The 13441-nt window shown below is 49.7% G+C and overlaps 1 protein-coding gene across 4 annotated transcripts; it reads right to left on the bottom strand.

Moving 5' to 3' along the window:
* Positions 1–3748: 3748 nt before the first annotated feature.
* On the bottom strand, positions 3749–12908 carry SLC38A5 (solute carrier family 38 member 5). 4 transcript variants are annotated; one of them, XM_012106776.5, is made up of 16 exons: positions 12868–12908; positions 11386–11439; positions 11229–11298; positions 10754–10872; positions 10588–10661; positions 9871–9963; positions 9666–9744; positions 7781–7863; positions 7427–7485; positions 7188–7325; positions 6892–6971; positions 6137–6237; positions 5772–5887; positions 4827–4971; positions 4630–4733; positions 3749–4156 (listed from the first exon to the last, which is right to left on the bottom strand). In XM_012106776.5, the coding sequence occupies exons 2-16, from the start codon at positions 11436–11438 to the stop codon at positions 4055–4057; spliced, it is 1416 nt and encodes a 471-aa protein (XP_011962166.1). In that variant the 5' UTR covers position 11439; positions 12868–12908; the 3' UTR covers positions 3749–4054. The 4 variants fall into 4 exon arrangements, with proteins under 4 accessions (XP_011962166.1, XP_042097757.1, XP_042097755.1 ...); XM_042241823.2 differs by having other exon boundaries at positions 10754–10869; XM_042241821.2 differs by lacking the exon at positions 12868–12908 and adding an exon at positions 11786–11888.
* Between the last annotated feature and the right edge of the window lie 533 nt (positions 12909–13441).

Genomic DNA, 13441 nt, shown 5'->3' with positions numbered 1-13441 from the left:
GTTGGGTAGAAAATAAATATGTATATCAACAGAACAAAATAGAAAACCCAGAGATAGTTGCACACTTATTTTTTAAAATTACAAAAGTAATTCAGTGGAAGAGGGATTGTCTTAAGAAATTTTGCTGAAGCAACTCGATATCCATAGGCTCCCCCAAAAGAACATTGAACTAAACCTCATGTGCGTGCTAAGTTGCTTCAGTCATGTCCGACTTTGTGCAACCCCATAGACTGTAGCCTGCCAGGCTCCTCTGTCCGTGGGATTCTCCAGATAAGAATACTGGAATGGGTTGCCAGGCCTTCCTCCAGGGCATCTTCCTGACCCAGGGATTGAACCCATGTCTTTTATGTGTCCTGCACTGTCAGGTGGGTTCTTTACCACTAGCCCTACCTGGGAAGCCCCCTAAATCTCATACCTAACACAAAAAGTAATTCAAATGGATTTAAATGTAAAACATAAAAATTTTAAACTGGGCATGCTGAAGAGTTCATAAACATAACACTGAAAGGGCAACCCACTAAAAAATAGATAAATTAGACTTCATCCAAAATTTTCAGTTTCACTCTGCAAGAGTGCTTACTGAGAGGATGATCTTAGGATTCAATATGAAGATTAACATTTTTAGGGCCAGGCACTGGGATTTAAAGTTAGTTTATTATTAAAAAGCAAGCTTGTTGAGCTTAACTTTAGTGGCAAGAAGGAAGGGACAGTGAAACAAGGAGTATACAGAAGTAATCAACTCTAGTCAACTGCCCCATTTCCAAATATGGAGAGGAGAGAAGAGATTATAAAATTGTAGTGGTTTACAGATGTATAAAAATTATCTGAGAAGACAAATGAATGTCTCTTAAACATCTGAAAACTTCTTTCATAAATAAAGACATAAAGTGAAATCTTTCATAAAGCAAAAGGCAAAAGAGGATAGGAAAGATATACTCATTTGAATGCAGAGTTCCAAAGAATAGCAAGGAGAGATAAGAAAGCCTTCCTCAGTGATCACTGCAAAGAAATAAGGAAAACAATAGAATGGGAAAGACTAGAGATCTCTTCAAGAAAATTAGAGATACCAAGGGAACATGTCATGCAAAGATGGGCACAATAAAAGACAAAAATGGTATGGGCCTAACAGAAGCAGAAGATATTAAGAAGAGGTGGCAAGAATACACAGAAAAACTATACAAAAAAGATCTTCATGATACACATAACCATGATGGTGTGATCACTCACCAAGAGCCAGACATCCTGGAATATGAAGTCAAGTGGGCCTTAGGAAGCATCACTACAAACAAAGCTAGTGGAGGTGATGGAATTCCAGTTGAGCTACTTCAAATCCTGAAAGATGATGCTGTGAAAGTGCTGCACTCAATATGCCAGCAAATTTGGAAAACTCAGCAGTGGCCACAGGACTGGAAAAGGTCAGTGTTCATTCCAATCCCAAAGAAAGGTAATGCCAAGGAGTGATCAACCTACTGCACAATTGCACTCATCTCACATGCTAGTAAAGTAATCCTCAAAATTCTCCAAGCCAGGCTTCAGCAATACATGAACCATGAACTGCCAGATGTTCAAGCTGGATTTAGAAAAGGCAGAGGAACAAGAGATCAAATTGCCAACATCCGCTGGATCATTGAAAAAGCAAGAGAGTACCAGAAAAATATCTATTTCTGTTTTATTTACTAAGCCAAAGCCTTTGACTGTGTGGATCACAACAAACTGTGGAAAATTCTTAACAGATGGGAATACCAGACCACCTGACCTTCCTCTTAAGAAGTCTATATGCAGGTCAGGAAGCAACAGTTAGAACTGTACATGGAAAAACAGACTGGTTCCCAATTGGGAAAGGAGTACGTCAAGGCTGTATATTGTCACCTTGCTTATTGAACTTATATGCAGAGTACAGAATGCGAAATGCCTGGCTGGATGAAGCACAAGCTGGAATCAAGATTGCCGGGAGAAATATCAATAACCTCAGATATGCAGATGACACCACCCTTATGGCAGAAAGTGAAGAACTAAAGAGCATCTTGATGAAAGTGAAAGAGGAGAATGAAAAAGCTGGCTTAAAGCTCAACATTCAAAAAACTAAGATCATGGCATCTGGTCCCATCACTTCATGGGAAATAGATGGGGAAACAGTGGAAACAGTGACAGACTTTGTTTATCTGGGCTCCAAAATCACTGCTTATGGTGACTGTAGCCATGAAATTAAAAGACACTTGTTCCTTGAAAGGAAAGCTATGACCAACTTAGACAGCATATTAAAAAGCAGAGACATTACTTTGCCAACTAAGGTCCATCTAGTCAAGGCTATGGTTTTTCCAGTAGTCATGTATGGATGTGAGAGTTGGACTGTGAAGAAGGCTGAGCGCCGAAGAATTGATGCTTTTGAACTGTGGTGTTGGAGAAGACTCTTGAGAGTCCCTTGGACTGCAAGGAGATCCAACCAGTCCATCCTAAAGGAGATCAGTCCTGGATGTTCATTGGAAGGACTGATGCTGAAGCTGAAATTCCAATACTTTGGCCACCTAATGCAAAGAGCTGACTCACTGGAAAAGACCCTGATGCTGGGAAAGATTGAAGGTTGGAGGAGAAGGGGACGACAGAGGACAAGATGGTTGGATGGCATCACCCACTTGACGGACATGAGTTTGAGCAAGCTCTGCAAGTTGGTGATGGACAGGGAAGTCTGGTATGCTGCAGTCCATGGGGTCGTGAAGAGTTGGACATGACTGAGCGACTGAATTAAACTGAAAGAAACACACGTGAATTTTAAGAGCAATACCTTTTTCACTTATTAGTGGGGCAAATGTCTATGTTTCCTAACCATCTGCTGGCAAGACTGTGGTGTCATTGGCTGATGGGAGAGCAAAATGGCCACCCTGGTTCCTCCTTGGACCTGCCATGCTTGCTCTACCTCAGGGCCTCTGCACTGGCTGCTTCCTCTACCTGAAACTTGACTTGCTCCTTCTAGTTGATCAAGGACCCAGCTCCTTTTCCTTTCCTCGATGAGGTCTCCCTGATTGCCCGCCCCCCACCACCAACTTCAGCATTACACTCATTTTCCTCATAGTGCTCCTCTTTATCTGTTTTTCTCTCTTCAGCTAGATCAGAGATTAGCAATTTTTTTCCTGAAAAGGGCCAGATAATAAATAGCTTAGGCTTTGTGAGCTCTATGGTCTCCCTTGCAACTCCTCATCTCTGCTGTTGTAACACTAAAGAGCCATCATCAGTGTGTAAGTGAGCAAGCGTGACTGTTTTGTTTGTTTGTTTGCTTTGGTGGCCTGTACAGGGAGTGTGACAGTTTCATGAAGCTTTATTTGCAGACACTGAGGTCTGAATTTCATGTTAATTTTCAACTGTCACAAATTCTTCTTTTGATTTTTTTCCAATCACTTAGAAATGTGTAAACCATTCTTAGCTTGGGGGATAAACAAAAAGGCAGTGGGCTGAATTTGGCTGGCAGGTCATATTTCGCCCTTTCTTGTGCAACTTCAGGGATTATTGTCTGCTTGATCTGCTGCTACATCCCCAGCACCTAGGACAGCACCTGGTTGCCAGTAGGCTCTGGGAGATGTTTCCTGAGTGAGCCAGTGAAGGGATCTATGCGAGTTTTTTAGCTAGCTACTGAAGGGCAGAGAAGTGGGTGAACAGATAAGAGCCACTGCAGTCCTCCTGTCCGTTTACCCGTGTGAACCTGGGAAGGCACCCCTAAGAAGTCCCAGAAAGAAATGAAATACTGATGCTAGAGTTGCAATTTAGCGTCTTTATTCTTCCCCTTTAGCTCAACGGTGATCCTGACAAACAGCTTCTACAAGGAGGAGGCAGAAAAGACTGGACTGGGCAGGGATTCCCCAAGGACCGAGCCTCCTCCTCCTCCTCCTATAGGGGTGGGGTTGGGGTTAGAGTCATGATCTGGGCTTGGCATCCCCTGAGGAAGAAGGGAGTGAACCACTCTTCAGCCTGTGGCCATGTTGATGGGAACCGGGAGAGCAGTCCATCTCCCTCCATGTGCACAGGTGGATGCACACTGGGGCCCAGGTGAAGCAGGGCTTGGTCAGTGTCCAGATACATGGCTCTGGCCTGTGGCCCAGTTGGCAAACATGAAACCTAGGCTGATCGCCATGAAGAGGACCCCCAAGACACCAAAACACAGAGCCTGTGGGTGAGAGGGAAAAAAGATGGGGCTGGGTGTGTACCTACACCCAAGCTCCTCCATCCCCTCCAGGGAGTGTCGCATTCATTCCTGATCCTCCTTTTCTGCTCTCTCTCCTTTAAAACCAACCCCTTCCTGTGACTCCTCCCTCCATCTTCCTAGAATTCTTCAGGGAGTACTCTCCCCCATCTTCCTTGAAAATGTTCCAAACTTCTCCTGATAGTGCTCCTTCCATCTGTCTGAAGAATGCTTCCTCCATGCCAGCCCCTTTTTAAAGTGCTTGCTATCTTCTCAAACCCTTCTTGTGCTCTATCTGCTCAGCTTCTTCCTATGACAATCTTCTTCATCCTTCTAGACCGTCTGCCCTCTCTCTTCCAAGCCCCCTCTTGAAAATGTTCCTTCAACCTTTAGCCATCCTTGAATGCTCCCTCCTCAGAATGCTCCCTCTTTCCCCAGCCCTCCCCTGGAATGCTCACCTGGATCTTGGGCCAGGAGTAGAGGGGCTCCACCTCAGAGGGCACAATGCGGAGGTAGAAAATGCTGGGAAGGATGAAAATGAGGCTGGGGGCTGAGGTAGACCCTGAAGAACAAGCAGGAAGGAAAGAAGCAATGTAAGATTGGGGTACAAGGCCCATATTAGGTGGGGTCTGGAACTAGGGCTGGGGATACAGACCGATAACCCCAAAAATATCCCGGATGGTTGGCACACAGATGACGAGAACATTGACCAAGACAAGCAGGATCAGTGCTATGGCCACATGGCGTGGCCAGCTGAAGGCCTTGCTTGGAAAAAGTAGCTGCTGCAGAGCCCGGCGGATCTGTGACCAGAGTACAGTAGGATGAGGGTCAGGGCTCAAGCACTGCCTCCCCTTCTATGTATTTATCTGTCTCTAACACCACCCATAGTCTGAGACCCCTGATTTCTCCTCCATCTGACTCTACCTCCACTCTGTCTGACCATCCATCTGTGCCTCCACCTTCTAAATGAGCATCCTGCGTCCCTTCTGTTTGACAGTCCGTGACCCTTCTGGGTGATCATCCACCTATGCTTCCACTCACTGTCTGAAATCTTGTCCTCTTCTATCCAACTATGTCTGCCTCTTCCTTCCTGACCACCCACATGTCCTTCTACCGTGAGGTCCCTGCCCCTCTCTCCTCATCTGATGACTTCCATCTCCCTCCTCTGTCTGCTCAGCCAACCTCTCCATCAGGGAGCCTTGCCCCTCCTACACCTCACTACTTCTGTCTCCATCTTTTATCTGTCCATCCCTATTTCTTCATCTTGAATGTCCATCTACCTATGCTTCTCCCCTCTGTCTACTCCTGCTTCCCTCTTCTGTCTAGTCAGACATCTGTGCCTCCTCCCTCGAAATGACCAGCCCTGTTCTTCTGATTCTTTATATTCTGCCATTGATGTCCCCCTTGTGTCTGACCATCTATTTTAGCCCTCTCTGTCCATCTGACAACTCTATCTTCCCTGTCTGTGCATCCCAGCCTCCTCTATCCATCCATCCATCCACTCCTACCTCCACCCTCCATCCAAACATTCCTGCCTACACCCTCTACCCATCCATCCACGCCCCTCCACCGTGTAGGCCCACCCTCGCCCCCAACATACAGGGAACAGCACGACTGGCACCGTGAGAGTCACAGCGAGCAGCACCGCTAGACGCACACAGAGGATGAGCAGGTCATGCTGGCTGTACATGTGCAGCATCTCCGCCTCCACGCTGCCTGGGACATGGGACACAGGAGATGGGATGTGATTGGAGCACCAGGACCAGTGTCCCAGAAACATACATGTGTGCACACACATACACACGCACATACAGACAGTGGCAAAATCTCCATGCAGGGTGTGTATAGTCCCTTTGGAAACCGAGGGGTCTGAAAGCATGCAGGGAAAGTGCTGAGGCTCCTGCCTAGTAATCACCCAGTCCCCACCCTAGCTCTCTACCCAACCCTGGCCCCAGCCCCACTCACTGTAGAAGGTGAGGTATCCAAAGGTTGCCGTGAGCCCATACATGCAGAACATGGCCCCAATGGACACGTTGGCCACAGCCTGCATTCTGCGCTTGGAGGGTCTGAGGTATAGAGGTCATAGAACTGTCATGTCCAGACCCATGGACTTGGTCCAGGCCCCTCAGAACCAGCCCCCATCCTCTAGAGTCTTCCCAGAGCAGATGTTCAGCTGGTACACACTGGGATGCCCATCTCTGCCTCCCCTGTATTAGCCACGCCTCCCTTCTCTATCCATCCCTCTCACCCCATATAACCAACTCTGCCTATTTCTTTGCCCATCTCTGTCTCTCTTTTTCATTTGACTGTCACAGTCTCTCCCTCCATTCTGATTATCCACACTGCCTCCCTGATTGATCATTCATACATTCCTCCCATCATCATATCATCCCTGCCCTTTCTTTGCACATCCATATCCCTCTCCATCTGACCTTCCCCATCTCCCCATCCCATCCACATATGCCACCCCTTCATCTGATCTCAGCCTCTCCATTTGTCCATTCACACTTGTATTTGACGTTAACAGGGTAGAATACTTAAGCCCCAATTAGTAAACAGTCACTGTGTTGCATCCCCCAAGGCCTCCTGGCCACCTCAAATCCCTCCCTTGGCACAATCTGGCCACAATCGAGCTGTACAGTACCAAGACTATGACAGACATTATGACTATCACCCCACCCGCTGCCCTATCACCCATGCCCACTTGCCTGCCCACTCACCGGCAGAGTTCTGTGTAGATGGGCAGCACTTCAGGGTGGCAGACAAAGGCAAAAGCCATAATGGGCACTGTGTAGAACATCTGAGGGAATGGTCCAAGTACAAGAGATTAGAGTATAAGGGTTCCATCTTCTCCTCCCCAGCCCCCCCCCCCCAGCCCCACCAGTGCCTTCCACATCAGACACATGGAAGCCCCTGATGTCCAATACCTGGCTCCACTCTAAGCAGAGTGCAGTGTGGGACAAAACCAGAGGACCTGCGTACAGTGCAAGGCATAGACATACGCCAGCACACCAACCTGTGAGTCAGCTGTGAACATCTGGGCCTCACAGCTTGTGTTGAGCCCCTGGATGGGAAGGCTTGGGGAGCTCTTGCTCTCCACTGCTGTTTCATTGTGGCCTACAGTGCAGCCAAGCTGGAACTTCTTATAGATGACCTGGAGGAGGGAGGGTGGGGAAGTGAGGTCATGGGGAAGGCTATGTCCCAATGACCCAAACCCTTTCTGTACTTTTGCATGTCCTTCTCCCTCAGACTCACCGAAATGAGGAAAAACAGCATACAGGTCAGAGAGAGACCACTGGTATATCCCAGGTAGCCTGCAAGGGGCAATATACAGAGTCTCAGAAATCAAGGGAACCCCCCCAAGCAAATATCAACCCCCTAGTCTGACCTTCAATTCAAGGCCCCCTCACCCCAATTTTGCCACACTTTGCACAAACTTCCACCTGGACCAGCCCCCCAACACTTGAAAAACTCCTATTCATCTGTTAAAACCCACACAAAACAAGCTCTCCCCTGGTATTCCACAGCCCTTGAAAACTGAGATTCTTTGAATCTCGCTCCCCTTCTTTAATTCCATCATGCAAATGACCAAGGCAGGAAGCCTCTTACCCAAGTGTCTCATGAGGGCCAGTGGCAGGATGATTAAAACACTGACAATGATGATTAGGAGGTTTCCCTTCAAGAACCAGTCCCTAAGGAGACAGGCAAACATAGTGACTAACTGTCTACCAAAGAAAACTGTCAAGCAGACACTCATAGAAGACAGCCAGATAGGTTTCTGCACACAGTCAGGAGAGATGAGCTGACCCCTCCAGGTAGTTACAGGGACAAATGGCACAACAGGAATGACAGAAACAGCCAGACAGATTATCAGACTATCAGCCACACACTATCAGAGGGATATAGCTGGGAACACACACATAGCTGGACAAACTATGTCATCAGACCTCAAGTGGATATACAGTCAAATGGGCAAACAACAGCCCACAACAGCCAGATTCACAGTGTCCAACACAAGGTACCAGACACAGAGTGAGTCGTGACCCTGATATGTCTAACAGGTAGAACAGCAGTCTGATGATCTCTCGATGATCAGCAGACGCAACAAAAAGTCAGAAACATATATGTGTGATTGTTTGAACAACTCAAGTTGTGTTGAGCACTTGAAAGTAGTTGAGCTGATTTGGCCAGAGTCAAAGATAGAAATTGAAACAGAATTAGCCAGCTGGCCATGCTGTTGGAACCAAGCTCAAAGAAAGAGAGGGATCTGTACAGATATTGGAGGGAGGTGTCCAGGCAGGATAGTCTGTTAATACAGAATTGGCTGAACAATTATTCATTTCTTCAAAGAATTTTATTAAATAGTGCTTAATATGTTCCAGGCATTCACATATTCTCTTCCTACTAGACACACAGTTACAAGTAAGCAAAGCACCACTGGTCATATATGAGGTGGGAGCTAATTATAATAATGAGACACATCTAGTCACATAGACTGTTAGCTACCTGAATGGCTTCAGGATCAAACCAAAGATCTAAGAGGGCACCCGGAATGAGCTGTCACATACAAACAACTGAAAAGATTCAGCCAACAGACGGATGCAGAATTAAACACACAATTGGCTGGATGTATACTCGGAAAAGGCAAACATACATGGTTGGAACCATAATACAGAAAACATATATAGTCACAGTTGAGGCTCACACACAAACAGCCAGAAAGAATTTGCCAGAACAATGGTAACCAAGTTAAACACAAAGAGTTAAACACAAATCATTTATACGTTGGAGTAGGAAACAGCAAGCCACTCCAGTATTCTTGCCTGGAAAATTCCACAAACAGAAGAGCCCTAATAAGCTACAGTGCACGAGGTCACAAAGAGTCCAACACGGCTGAGTGACTGAGCAGGCACACACACGTATACATAGCTGGTGCCACGGTACACTGCACAAACACGTGCACATACTCTGCTGGAGTCAGGGACCATACACTTACACCTAGACAGATTCAGCCAGGCCAACGGACCCAGAATCAAACAGAATCCACCGGACAGAGAAAGTCAGAGTAAGCAAATGTCCAACACACATGGTTGGAGTCACAGTATATAGGACACAGCTATAGTCAGCTAGCATACAGATGGCCAGAGAATCTGCCAGCACAAGAGTCACAGAATCAAACCCATGGACAGGATTTAGGTCTACTGGATAGGTGTAGCCACAGGGTCAACATGAAAGTACACTGGACACATGGAGTCGGCCAGAACAGTCACAAAAATCAACATGTGGTGTTACTGGACTCCACTAGCCAGAGCAACAGTCACACTGCTAGCATCACAGTACACAGGAATCACAGTCTGCCCAAACCGGCCTGCCCAACAGCCTCAAAAATAGAAGACCTGGGAGTCAGCTGGACATAGAGTTGAAGCTAGCAGCCGGACCCCACAGGCAGAATCAGTGGCCTGTGGGTTAGAGCCAAGGGGTGTTGCACACTCACCCCTCAGGGTCCATGTCCAGGAAAGTGGCGATAACCAGGGGAAGTTCGGATTTGATGATGAACAGGTAACTGGACATGGCTGGTGCAGGTGGGGGCAGGTATAAGCAGAAGCATTCCCCTCATCTCCCTCCCACCCCAGCCTGGGGAAGCCCACCTCAGCCCACCCTCTCCCCCCAAGCTGACCCCCACCTCTCAGAGTCCTCACCCCCAACATTGTGCAGACAGATGACCGCCGCCACCACTACTTTCCCCGCAGGCCCCAGTGCCCTCTGTCCCAGCTGTTCATAGGCTCGGATGCCTGGAGGGGAGGGGACCAGAAAGGGACAGTTTGTGGGTCGAGGAGGCCAGGCCAGAGGTGGGAGAGCCTCCCAGGGCCAGAGCCTGGGAGCTAGGGAGCTGGGGCTTGGGCTGATTGGGTCTCATTGCTCGGAGCTGAAGGTGAGGGTTAGGCAGTTAGGATTGGGCTTGGGACTGGAATCTGTCAGGTAGGATCTGTGGCCAGGGAAAAGGTTGGGGGCCAGAGGTGGGTAGTGAGGGGTCTTGGGGGTCCTACCATGGCTTCACTTCACTGAAGCCATGGTAGGAATGAAGTCTGAGATCTGGGGCTGTGGTAGCTTGGGAGCTGGCGGGGGGTAGTCTTGGGTTGTGGGGCTGGCTTCCTTGCTAAGAAAGCCGGAGACTGAGGGTGGAGTGGAGTGGTCTGGGAGTAGGGAGAGTCTGAGCAACAGGCTCTGATGGTCAGACCGAGGGCTGAGGATTGGGGCCTGAGAATCTGGGAGCCCAGATAAGGTATGAGACCCAGGGTACAGTCTGGGGTCTGGAGCCCAGAGAGTTGAGTGTGGTGTCTGGGGTTCTGGATCCAAGTTCTGAGGGGCCGGTCTTGGGTCTGGAGGCCAAGGTCTAGATGAGCTCTGGGTCTCACCTACAACACCAGCACAGGTCAGCAGGAGATGGATGGAGTACGAAGACAGAAGAGCGATGCACAGCAACAAAGCCCTATGGCAGATGACACTGCTCGGACTTGGCCTCCAGGCCTCCCGGCTGGCCCCACAACACCCAGCCCCCACCCCGGACTGCCTAGAACTCACAAGAAGAGGAGGATCCCCGTGTGGGCCATGGCATAGGCCAGCCCCAGGATGCCGCTGCCCATGATGGCGTTGCTGAGGTTGAACACTGACATTCCAAACGATGTCTTCCCCTCGAACTGCTGGTAAGGGGCAAGGCCCAGGGAACATGGGGAGGGGACCAGGTAAGGAGACTAGGGACGGAGACCAGTGCTGGGGCCTTGGGAAAGGCTAGGGAAGAAGTGATGGGGGCAGGGAGAAACCCAGGAAGGGCCATCAGAAGAAGGAAAAGAATTTGAAGATAGGAAGAAGCTGGGAAAGGGAGAGCGGGGAAGGGAAATTCTAGAGGGGAGCAGCTGGAAGTAGAGAGGAACAGGGGAGGGTGGGGCAGAGACCAGAGGCAAAACAGCAGAAGGGAAGAGCTGGGGAAGAGAGAGCAGTAGGGGAGGGGCTGAGCTGGGCAAGATACAACTGGGATGGGTCCTGTGGGGTCACTCACATCCATGAACTGGGCCGGTTTCCTCCCAGGAGAAGGACTATGGCTGGGCAGGAAGCCCTCATGCTCCTGCCTGCAGGTAGAATAGGCAGAGAAATTAAGGAGGTGATGAGAAGGTAATTCGGACCTCTGACCTTGACCGCTTGGGCCCCTGACTCACTCCACAGCACTTCCAGGGAGGGCTCCGTTCATCTTTGGATCCTGCAGTTCCATCCTGTGGGCAGAGAAATGAGGTGAGGTGGTCAGTTATGGAGCAGGGCGGCTTACAAAGTGGGACGACCTAGATGAAGGGGACTGGGGCTCTGATGGCGATGGACAGATACAGAAACAGAAACACAGATGAGGCGAGGGGAACAGGGACAGAGGGATGAGAGAGATAGGAAGGAAAGTGGAGAGGATTGGAGACAAGAGGGAGAGGCCGAGGGAGAAAGAGATGGGAGAGAGACAGAAGGGAATCAGAGAGGGAGAGACGCCAACAGTTTACTCATTGAGACACGGAGAAAAAAGAAGGCAACCAGAGATAAAGGGGTAGGGACAGAGACAGAATGAGAGCTACCGACCCCTCAGCAGACGAGATAGCCATCTGGAGTGGGGACAGCCTCTCCTCTCAGACCCCAGACTCACTCTCTCTTGCTCTCGATTTCTCTCCTTCCCCGGTCCCCTGAGCACCTCCCCCTTCCCTCCACCCTCACCGTGTGGTTAGTCCTCTCACTCCTTACAGGGACACGTGTCGACCCAACTGCCCCACCCCTCCTAACGCCCCCTACCCCCCTCCTCCCCGCCTGGGCCGCCAGCCTGAGCAAGAGCTGATGCAACCTGTTGAAGGGGCTGGGGATGGGGTGGGGGGCAGGCTCGGCGACCCCAGCCCCGCCGGGGACAGGACACGGCAAACTGCTCTCTGCCACAACTCTGAATATCCTCGCTAGAGGCCAAAGGCAATTCTCCAAACTGAACTCCCTTCCAGGGATAGAAGTGACCCGGGGACTCCCAATTAATTCCCCTCCTAGGGACTAGAGAGGTATTCTCCAGGACCTTTGTCAAGTCTTATACACCCCTATTTTAGTAGAAGTCACTTTAGAGACACTTCCAGCCTTGAGATTGTTTCTGGACTTGGGGCATCTCAGGAACCTCACCTGAGCCCTAATTTCCCCTCGTGAGAAGAGGTCCCTCAGACAGTCATCAAAAACCCACTCCCAGTGCCTGATGTGTTTCCTGGGGTGGGGTGTCCCTGCAATCCCCATGCAAGCTTGGAGTCCCCCTTTTCTGGACAGAGTGTCTCTAAAGAAACCCCCATCCCTGAACTCACTTCCTGGGAATGCCGTATCTCAGAAAACCCCATTCAAGGTCCCCATCATCACTAAAACTGCCTCCAGGAAACCCCCTACCCAAGCCCTGAATCCCCTCCGTGGGTCAGGGAAGGTTCTCAAGGAGCCCCATGGTCAAGTGTGAGCACCTTTTCAAGACTCCCACCCACTCCTGGATTCATTTCCTGGGATCCGGGTACCAAAAGGACTCCCCCTCCCATTTAATTCCTCACTAGGACTAAAAAAATCTCCAGGGAACCCCTGAGCCCCATCCCGGGACCCCTGTTCGTGCCTTGGCATCTCAGGAGCCCCCTCGATGGCCAGCACCCCCTCCTCACCTCCCTGCTCCTCTCAGCTCTTGAAGCGGCAACTCAGAACTGGGGCTCTGGGACCCCGCCACTGGGCGGCAGGGCTCCCACTCAGCCAGACCCTGCCTTCCCCTGCCCTCTGACCAATCAACACCTCAGGTTTTGTCGGTGGCTAATCAGCACTGCCGGTGCTCCATCTGCCCCGCGGTTTTTTTTTTTTTTTTTTCCCCTGTAGAGTTTTAACTTTAATTCAGTTTCCCTCTTCTTTTTCTGGGTGGCAGAAAGAGAGGGGTTGCCTCCCTTCATCTGAACCCACGTTGAAGTAAACAGAGGTTTCCCGGGCGGTGGAGGTGGACTGAAAGATCAAGGGAACAGACCCACATCTAGAGAGAGGAAAAGACAGACAGACGGAACTGACTCAGGTCAGACACATGGCAGAATGGAATGGGTGGCAGGAGGAGAGACAGAGATAGGAAGAGAAATGACCTCAAATAGAGACGAGCAGGCAGAAGAAACAGCACAAGGACAGAAAACAAGAAGGGATAGAAAGACACGGGGAGTGTGAGGGAGTGACAGGCAGCGGGGCAGTAAGGGGAGAAAGACT

Source organism: Ovis aries, chromosome X (assembly GCF_016772045.2).
Source record: "Ovis aries strain OAR_USU_Benz2616 breed Rambouillet chromosome X, ARS-UI_Ramb_v3.0, whole genome shotgun sequence".
In the NCBI taxonomy this organism is placed as follows: domain Eukaryota; kingdom Metazoa; phylum Chordata; class Mammalia; order Artiodactyla; family Bovidae; genus Ovis; species Ovis aries.
This window is presented reverse-complemented; position numbering and strand designations above follow the sequence as displayed.

What these genes read in the sequence shown, in the direction of transcription:
- SLC38A5 (XM_042241821.2), bottom strand. Translation starts at nt 11,808, where the DNA reads ATGGCTATCTCGTCTGCTGAGGG. An exon ending in GCTATCTCGTCTGCTGAGGG is followed by an intron (nt 11,440 to 11,785) that starts GTCGGTAGCTCT and finishes CTCTGCCCACAG; the next exon opens with GATGGAACTGCAGGATCCAA. An exon ending in ATCTACACAGAACTCTGCCG is followed by an intron (nt 6,238 to 6,891) that starts GTGAGTGGGCAG and finishes TCTATACCTCAG; the next exon opens with ACCCTCCAAGCGCAGAATGC.